The 10,107-nt window shown below is 45.9% G+C and overlaps 1 protein-coding gene across 1 annotated transcript; it reads left to right on the forward strand.

Annotated features, from left to right (window-relative positions):
- Positions 1-8,987: 8,987 nt before the first annotated feature.
- LOC142289693 (deoxyuridine 5'-triphosphate nucleotidohydrolase-like) lies at positions 8,988-9,518 on the forward strand. The gene has a single exon (XM_075333621.1). It carries the CDS (start codon positions 8,988-8,990, stop codon positions 9,516-9,518), a length of 531 nt encoding a protein of 176 aa, XP_075189736.1.
- The last annotated feature ends 589 nt before the right edge of the window (positions 9,519-10,107 follow it).

Raw genomic sequence — 10,107 nt, forward strand, 5'->3', positions numbered from 1 at the left:
AACAGCATGGCCTGGGCTCTTAGATACAGCATTCTGGAATGCTGTATATAAGAGCCCACTGGTGGTGGCCGCAGCTTATAGTCACCAAATCTGGTGACAGGTTCCCTTTAAATATTCTCACAACTTTCTAGCAAATAATCCCATTGACTTACTTGGCTGAGCAGATAATCTCTAACTTTGAGAAAGTGATCTTGAGAATCATTTTTTATGACAATTTGAGCCCAACGGAGTTGCAGTTCAGCATTGGTTGCTTCAGAAATCTTTGTGTACAATTTTCCAAGCTCTTCAACATTGCCTACGTAAAATACAATTTAAAAAATTACCACAATCTGTTTATTACGCCTAGGAGGTATATATGAAATCAATAAACAAAAGAAAAGTATAAACTTCATACAAAGGTGTTCTCGAATGCAATTTTTCTGATATTCAAATGCACAAAAAAAAAATCTTCCATCTCTAACTTTTGTCTTCTCATATCTTTTAGAGGCAATTCTGCCTTAAGGACTAACTCAGTAGATAAATGAACGATTCATTTGAAAAGCTTACGTGAAGTGTAAAAAATCCAACGGTCAAAGGAAGTGCCATATTTTTCCGATTATAAGACACATTTCCTCCCAAAAATTTGGGAGGAAAATGAGGGGTGCGATATCTGAATGTAGCTTACCAGGAGGTGGAGAATGGGTGCTGTGTTGGCTGCTGTGTGGAGCAGGGCGATGTGGCGGGTGAGATGCTCTGTCGGCTTCAAATAATGCCACCCGGAGTTGGTGTGTGCACAGATGGAACTCTCGGCTCAAGATCTCATCTGCGCACGCGCCACCTCAGGCCCATTGCTCTCCCAGCAGCGGACCTAAGTAAATGGTGCCTGGTGGTGGCGCGTGCGCAGATGAGATCTCAGCTTTTCTTTGAGCTGAGAGCTCAATCTGTGCATACGCCGATTCTGGGCACCATTTCTTTGAAGCCCGCACCGCTGTGATACGAATGAGACAAATATGAGTGAGTGATTGGATTAAAATAGGTATCCAGTCTTCAGAATAGTGATTATGGAAGTCATGATGTCCATGTGCTACAATCTTAGAGCATTATGCCTGAACATGAGGAGTTAACTTGGTGAAAACATACCAGTGAACTTTGAGATGTTAGACAACAGCAAACAAACCTTACAAACAAACTTTGGGTTGTTATATTAGTAAGAGACAACCTTGAAGCACTGTGTGGTGGATAATCATAAAACTTAAGTAAAAACTTTAACTTTGCAAGAAACTGATGATCTAGCTTAAACAGCTGTGTATAAAAAAAGGAGACCCTTTTCAGTGAGTATGGGACGTTCCAAAATTAGTGGACACACTTCTTCTGTGATGGTGATACCAGAGTATTTCCTGCTCGCTGACCGTGGTCCCTCCGGTGGGGAAGTGATGCTACAATATTTCGGTAATGTATTGATGTTTATTTCTCTATATACTATGATTTACATTAATTGAATCAATAGAACAGGGTAATATTGTTTCTGCCATTCCATAATTGAACATTATCCTGATGCTATCATAATAAATTGTTCCATTATTGTTTTACCATAAAACTGTATTCAGTGTGCCTAATTTGTATATTAGTGAGCACTACGTAAGTAGGGGCGTATCCGCCCTGTCACTTTGACATGGTAAGACATAAATTGGCGTAGTCAGCAGGATAGTGAATCTCTGGAAGGGTGCATTTGAGTGGTATATTAGAAGAAGGTGCCATGGAATAGATTGATTTTGCAGGTGGGTTCTTTTTGGCACCAATCCAGATCTTTATAATTCCAGATGTATAAAAGTTTTTAAGAAAATTGTTTATAAGAAATAATCCTTCCGTCCTAATTTATTCAAGCAAAAGAATAATTTGTTGGCACTAGGCCAAATTTTTTGACTTTTTGGCACAAAGCCAGGAAAAAATTTTAAGAAAGGGAAAAAGGAGGACGATTGTGTGGAGATCCCTGGCTGGGATAATTGTTATAGCACAGGAGATGCGTTGCTGTGAATTGGCTGAACCCTGGTAGAACAAGCTCAAGGGTTCAGAACCCCATGATGTGGTTTCTGTACTCATTGGGGTCCGTGCAAAAGGCAGGTGATGGAACCCCCCATGATGTTGTTTCTGTACTCATGGGGGTCCCTGCAAAAGGCAGGTGATGGAATCCCCCATGATGTTGTTTCTGTACTCATGGGGGTCTCTGCAAAAGACGCAATGAGCCTCTCGATGTTGTTAAAATTACTCGAGGGTTTCCCTGCAAAGGTAGGTGATGCAGTTTCATTGGGGAGACGCAATTGGGCGTTAGCCTCAGAACCCTATGGTGTTGTTTCTGTACTCATGGGATTCCCCACAAAGGCAGGTGATGTAGTGTCTTTAGGACAACGTATGTGGATTTTGCTCAGTGCCTACCGAGTTATGCATGAGCGGAATACCAATATATAAAGAAAGTGTTCACAAATGGAACAAAAAGTAGTTGAGATCGGAGGACAAAAAGTGGCGTTAGAATGTAATACTCGCTTACTCCGTGACAAGCTGGAACATTATCAGAATGTTGCGGAAAAAGCTGCAGTAAAGGTAGCTCAAAACAAGCATAAAAAACGCAGAGGTAGAGTTAACAAAGAAAAGGTGCATAAAAGTATTGCATCAGCCTCTGTAGCCTGGGATCTGGATCATTGGGATAGGGATGTGTGGTATACCACCTCCTCTGATGAAGACTGGGAAGATTTCCCAGATCCTACTATTGATCCACCTGGGAGGATTACTGTGAAATCCATTAAAAAGAGATCTGAAAGAACAGAATATGAAACAACATGATTCCAAGCATGGGACGGTGGAGAAAATCCTCAATATGATGAGGATGGACAGCCCATCTAGATAGAGGATGTAAAACCTCATATCCGCAGTTGTGTTGTCGGGGGCAGAGGGGTCGGGAACGCCGCTCGCCTGGGAATCGCTGGCTCTCGGGTCCGGTGCTTCTGCTCCTCGGTGGCTTGAGCACGGGGCCGGACCCAGGGGACTCGAGCAGCGCCTCCTCGCCTGCGAGTGAAAAGGGAGGTAGGTTTGTGGTGGGATGTCGGTTGTGACGCCACCCACGGGTTGTGGTGATGGTGGACACCACCGCTGCTGGTGACTGGGGATCCTGGGAGCGATGGCGGACAGCAGCTAAGGTGTTGACCCCTCCGTGGGTAGGGGCTGTTGGTCCCGGGGCCCCGGTTGGGGAGCAGGGAGGAGGGATAGGTGCAGATGCCGATGCGGGGAGGCAGCGTGGGCGCGGGTGCAACGTTGTGGTGCAGCGCGGTGTCGGATGGCACTGGTGTACTCACTCAGGTAGACAAGTACAGAGTCTCTGGTAAACCAAACGGTTGGATGGATGGGGCCCACAGTCGGCTGCGGTGTTTTCACTCTCCCCGGACGGGTTGATGGTGGCTGTCTTTCCCTGCACCTATGTGTATGTGTTTGACTCCAATGGCTTCCACGGGTAGTCCGCTCCCCGGCGTGTACGTGTCGGGAGAGCCCGTTTTGCCCGCAGGCGCTGGCCCTTGGATCTCTGGCCCTTGGTGGTGGCTCTTATCCGGACGGGTTGGGCTGTTGCCTTCTGATGGGACTTGGTTGGGAATGAACCCCTGAGGTCCAGACTGCAATCAGAGAATTTGACCTTTACGGTGGCTTCCGAGCCTAGTCGGGGTCTGAGTACCCTGCCTTGGCGCTTGGTTTCAATCTGCTCCTCGGTTCGGTACCGGCGGGCCACCGCCCGACCCCAGTCCTACGGTTCCGCTGACCTCCACCAACTCCTCCAGATGGCCACCACCGTCTTCCGACCTTGCTGATTGTGCCTGGGCTCCGACCCAGACACACACCAACAGTTTTACTCCTCTCACTTCCACTGTCTACTACAATCTGTTGTCTTTTCCCACCTCCAGGCCTGTGAACTCCTCGGTGGGTGGGGCCAACCATCTGGCTCTGCCCCACCTGGTGTGGACATCAGACCCTGGAGGGAGGCAACAAGGGTTTTGTTTGACTGGTGTTCCTGACCAGGGGGAGGGGGTGTGTGTATGTGGTGTTGTTATTCTGTGACCCCTGGGGTCCACGGTGTCACAGTGTGACTGTGGAAGATTTTTCCCAAAATGAGAGACGATATCTTGAAGTGCTTGGGAACAGAGCAAGTGGGGAAAAGTGTGGCAGAATCTGCCCCTACTCACAAGCTATAGTCTGCATCAGATAGTGATGCATAGGTAGCCAGCCAAGCCCCTATTTGGATAAAAAGGAATTAATGCCCCCATGTACATTTGCAAATTTATTAGAAAGGGGGGAATGTTCAAAGAGTCCCCACTTTAATTCATACAGGGGCGGAGGCTATTTTAATTTATGGAAATCCACAGAAGTTAAAAGGCCCTAAGATTAAAATTGGTGGGCTAGGAGTAAAAGTGACAATGGGTGTACAAACCCCGGTTGCTTTAAAAATAGGGAATTAACCCATCAGAAAATACAGTGTGTTGGTTATCCCTATCCCTGAATATATCTTGGTCCATAGATATATTGAAGGGAATGACCCTGCATCTGAAGGAAGGAAAATTTTCCTTCGGGGTCCAAATACAGGATCTTGTACATTGTAACACAGTAATGGTGGGCAAAGTTAAAATGCCACCAATTCATGTTCCCCTAGCTACTAAAATGGTAGCTATGAAACAGTACAGGATCCCAGGGGGTCATAAAGAAATTGGGGAAACCATCAAAGAATTGGTGGGAGTAGGAGTAATGCGTCCTACAACCACTGCATGGAATAACCCAATTTGGCCAGTAAAAAAAGTGATGGATCATGGAGAATGACAGTGGATTATCGGGAGTTGAATAAGCATACTCCTCCCTTGACCGCTGCTGTTCCTGTATTATCAATATTGTTGAAAATATTCAAAGTCATGATGGTACCTGGTATGCTGTGATAGATTTGGCTAATGTCTTTTTCGCAATACCAATAGAGGAGAAGGTGCAAGATCAGTTTGCCTTCACATGGCTAGGGAGGCAGTATACTTTCACTAGGTTGCCTCAGGGTTGGATATATAGTCCAACTATCTGTCACCGGACGGTGGCACACTTGGATGCGTTCCCATTGTCTGCAGAAATGCAGTTCTCTCATATCAATGATATACTGATACAGGGAAAAGATGAATAGTCAGTAAAAGATCAGCTGACCAAATTATTCTCACTGAGATCCAAAGGGTGGGAGATTAATGATGCTAAGGTCCAAGGACTGGCTCAGTCGGTCAAGTTCCTAGGAATCCAATGGAACAAGGGACATAGGGAAATTTTACCCAAGGCAAGACAGAAAATAATCAATTTCCCTATTCCAAAGTCAAAACAAGAGACCCAATCATACATTGGTCTTTTTGGCTTCTGGAGACAGCATATCCCATATTTGGGGCAATTGATTGCTCCATTTTACAAAGTGACTCGGAAAAAGTATGAATTTGAATGCAGTGAGGAACAACAAAATGCTTTTGAAATGGCCAAATACGCCATTCAACAAGCTGTAGACTTGTGGCCAATTAGAAAGGGGACATTAAATTACTTGTTTCCGTGCAACACCTGTATGCAAATTGATCATTGTGGCAAAAGCAAGGGGCAAAGAGAGTAAACCCTTGGATTTTGGAACCGTAAATTGCTGAATACAGGAGAAAAATATACCTCATTCGAGCAACAGCTACTAGCGTGCTACTGGGCACTAGTGGATGCTGAACAAATGACAATAGGACATGTAGTCCTATTAGGACCTCAGATACCCATAATGCAATGGGTATTATCAAACCCTAAAACCAACAGGGTACGACATGCCCAGGAAATAAGTATCATTAAATGGAAATGGTAAATTTCAGAAAGGGCAAAGAAAGGAGAAGGTGGAGTTGCCACCTTAAGCCAGCTTTACACCTTACAATTAGGTCTGCGATCTCGTATGCGATGTGACACGCCCAGGTCGCATATACGATCTAATGAGATTGCACGTAGGTCGTTCATTTGCTGTCACACGAGCGTTAGTAGTCTATGTTAAATTGGTCAATTTTGTGTGCGATCCTTTAGATCATGTGTTCTGTGACGTATGCATTGGGCACCTTTTTTTTTTTATTTATTGCCTTGACAAGCGTGTGTAATGTGTAGGGGATGCGGTTTTACTATGTCATCTGCCATTCAGCTCTGCTACATGGCCGCTAACAGCAGACACAGACAGCCATGTAGCAGCGGTGAATGGTAGTTGACAGCAGACACAGACAGAGCCGCACTGTCAGAATGAACTCGGGTGAACTTCACCCGACTTCATTGTCATGCTGTGGCTCTGTCTGTGTTGCGCCCTGATTAGCGGTCACCTGTGAAGGGCTCACCGGTGACCGCTAATCCCCTGAGTGACTGAAGTTAGCAGCCCTCTCTCATATACTCACCGATCCCCGATCCCCGGCGCTGCACGGCATTCACACTGCTCCGGCGGCTTTTACTGTTTTGAAAAAGCCGGCCGCCCATTAAACAATCTCGTATTCCCTGCTTACCCCGCCCACCGGCGCCTATGATTGGTTACAGTGAGACACGCCCCCCACGCTGAGTGACAGGTGTCACACTGCACCCAATCACAGCAGCCGGTGGGCGTGTCTATACTGTGTAGTGAAATAAATAATTAAATAATTAAAAAAAACGGCGTGCGGTCCCCCCCAATTTTAAAACCAGCCAGATAAAGCCATACGGCTGAAGGCTGGTATTCTCAGGATGGGGAGCTCCACGTTATGGGTAGCCCCCCACCCTAACAATATCAGCCAACAGCCGCCCAGAATTGCCGCATACATTATATGCGACAGTTCTGGGACTGTACCCGGCTCTTCCCGATTTGCCCTGGTGCGTTGGCAAATCGGGGTAATAAGGAGTTATTGGCAGCCCATAGCTGCCAATAAGTCCTAGATTAATCATGTCAGGCGTCTATGAGACACCTTCCATGATTAATCTGTAAGTTACAGTAAATAAACACACACATGCCCGAAAAAATCCTTTATTAGAAATAAAAAACACACACACATTCCCTCATTACCAATTTATTACCCACAACAAAGCCCTCCTTGTCCGGCGTAATCCAGGATGATCCAGCGTCGCATCCAGCGCTGCTGCATGGAGGTGACCGGAGCTGCAGCAGACACAGCCGCTCCGGTCACCTCCACGCAGCTAATGAAGACAGCCGCGCGATCAGCTGATCTGTCACTGAGGTTACCCGCGGCCACCGGTGGATGCAGCGGTGGCCGCGGGTAACCTCAGTGACAGCTCGGCTGATCGCCGGCTGTCTTCATTAGCTGCGTGGAGGTGACCGGAGCGGCTGTGTCTGCTGCAGCTCCGGTCACCTCCATGCAGCAGCGCTGGATGCGACGCTGGATCATCCTGGATTACGCCGGACAAGGAGGGCTTTGTTGTGGGTAATAAATTGGTAATGAGGGAATGTGTGTGTGTTTTTTATTTCTAATAAAGGATTTTTCGGGTGTGTGTGTTTATTTACTGTAACTTACAGATTAATCATGGAAGGTTTCTCCGGGAGACGCCTGACATGATTAATCTAGGACTTATTGGCAGCTATGGGCTGCCAATAACTCCTTATTACCCCGATTTGCCAACGCACCAGGGCAAATCGGGAAGAGCCGGGTACAGTCCCAGAACTGTCGCATATAATGTATGCGGCAATTCTGGGCGGCTGTTGGCTGATATTGTTAGGGTGGGGGGCTCCCCATAACGTGGAGCTCCCCATCCTGAGAATACCAGCCTTCAGCCGTATGGCTTTATCTGGCTGGTTTTAAAATTGGGGGGGACCGCACGCCGTTTTTTTTAATTATTTAATTATTTATTTCACTACACAGTATAGACACGCCCACCGGCTGCTGTGATTGGGTGCAGTGTGACACCTGTCACTCAGCGTGGGGGGCGTGTCTCACTGTAACCAATCATAGGCGCCGGTGGGCGGGGTAAGCAGGGAATACGAGATTGTTTAATGGGCGGCCGGCTTTTTCAAAACAGTAAAAGCCGCCGGAGCAGTGTGAATGCCGTGCAGCGCCGGGGATCGGGGATCGGTGAGTATATGAGAGAGGGGGATAGACTGACATGGACAGAGAGTGAGGGACAGAGATAGTGACGGACTGACAGAGATTAGTGCATGACAGACATTGTGAGGCGCTTCAGAACGCAGCTTTTCAGCTGCGCTCTGAAGCAGACCTTTTTTAAGCTGCGGTGCAGAGCGCACACCTGCGCACATAGCATCAGACACCGAAATCGTATGAGGGATGTCACACGTTACAATTCACTAGTTTCGTACAACAAAACGTCCAATGTATGAGGAATAAACGACGTGTATGCGATCACCGTATTTTCGTTCAATATCGATCGCATGTAGGTTTCACACGCAAATACATCACGAACGATGCCGGATGTGCGTCACTTACAACTTGACCCCGACGACTGATTGAAAGATCTATTGAACTGTGTAAAGCAGGCTTTACATGAAAAAATTGCTGAAATATCAGAGGATCCAGGAGTGAATCCTCTCCAAGCAGCTCAAATGGAAGACTCTCCAGTCAAATGGGGACAGAGCTATTCAGACTTGTCAGAAGATCAACAGAGGCACGCCTGGTTCATGAATGGATCTGACAGGTATGTCAATAGAAAAATACAGTGAGAAAGTGTAGCATACAATCCAAAGTTGGAAAAACACATTACCATGGAGGGAGAGGGAAAGAGCAGTCAGTATGCGGAATTGTATGCTGTCTTCCTTGCTGTAAGTTTTGAGCAAGGACATGAATGTCATTTGTACACGGACTCCTGGTCAGTGGCAAATGGATTAGCCACCTGGATAATGGGGTGGAAAAGACATAATTGGTTGATCCATGGTAAAGAGGTGTAGGGTAAAGAGGTATGGCAAATTCTTGAAGAACTAATTCAGAATACCAAAACAACTGTGTTTCATGTAGATGCACATGTACCTATTGACTCACTCGAACCTCTGTTTAATTCCAAAGCAGATAAAGCACCTGCAATACTCAAAACATCCACTGAAGGAGAAAAAAACAGTAGTACCAGAGAAATCTACCCCTTTGTCTGCCGGATTGGATCTTCATTCTACTAAGGTTGTGTTAATAACACCAGGTAAGGTGGGAATCATTCCCACAGGTTTAGGATATCAGATTCCGAAAGCATATTATGGGCAAATAGCTACAAGATCTAGTTTTGCTTTAAAAGGAGCAGTGGTGGTGGGTGGAGTAATTGATGTAGATTATCAAGGTGAAATTAAGGTAATAATGATCAATATGGGAGAAGAGCCTTTGATCATCGAAAAGGATCAGCGAATGGCACAGATGCTGCTGATACCTATATCCTTAGCCACGGCTGAGGAAGGAAGCGCTCCTACTGAATTAATTCCTAGAGGAGACAAGGGTTTTGGGTCCTCAAATATCACTAATGTAGGTGCCAAAATCTGGATCCAAAAATTATCAAGGACCGCCTTCTGAGGTTGAGGTTATTGCAGTAGTGAAGGATCGTACTCAATTAGTAATGAGAAACCAAGGGAAAAATTGTGAAAACATACCCTGCTGTAACTAAATAAAAGCATAGTGCATATAAACATAGGGTACTTAGTAAACACTGTTTTTGATCAAAAAAGAATAAAGCTATCCCACCAACGCCAAGGTGTACCCAGTTGGGATAGTACCTACACTCTCTAATATTAAAACCTTACCATGGGTCTAAAATAGGCCTCAATGTGGCTATGGGCTGAGAGCGACCGGGTCCCAAAAGGACACACGCAGTCAGGGGGATTCACAGAATGAAATGTCCAGCTCACCAAGAGGGAGGGCCACACCCCATTTGTACTGAATACAAAAAAACTACATAAAAACAAAAAAGTGAGCCGGAGTATGAGATGGTATACATGGAGCTTGTGAGCTCATGTTCACACTGGCCATTAGACAAAGAGAAACCAAGGGAAAAATTGTGAAAACATACCCTGCTGTAACTAAATAAAAGCATAGTGCATATAAACATAGGGTACTTAGTAAACACTGTTTTTGATCAAAAAAGCATAAAGCTATCCCACCAACG

This window comes from Anomaloglossus baeobatrachus, chromosome 2 (assembly GCF_048569485.1).
Source record: "Anomaloglossus baeobatrachus isolate aAnoBae1 chromosome 2, aAnoBae1.hap1, whole genome shotgun sequence".
Classification (NCBI taxonomy): domain Eukaryota; kingdom Metazoa; phylum Chordata; class Amphibia; order Anura; family Aromobatidae; genus Anomaloglossus; species Anomaloglossus baeobatrachus.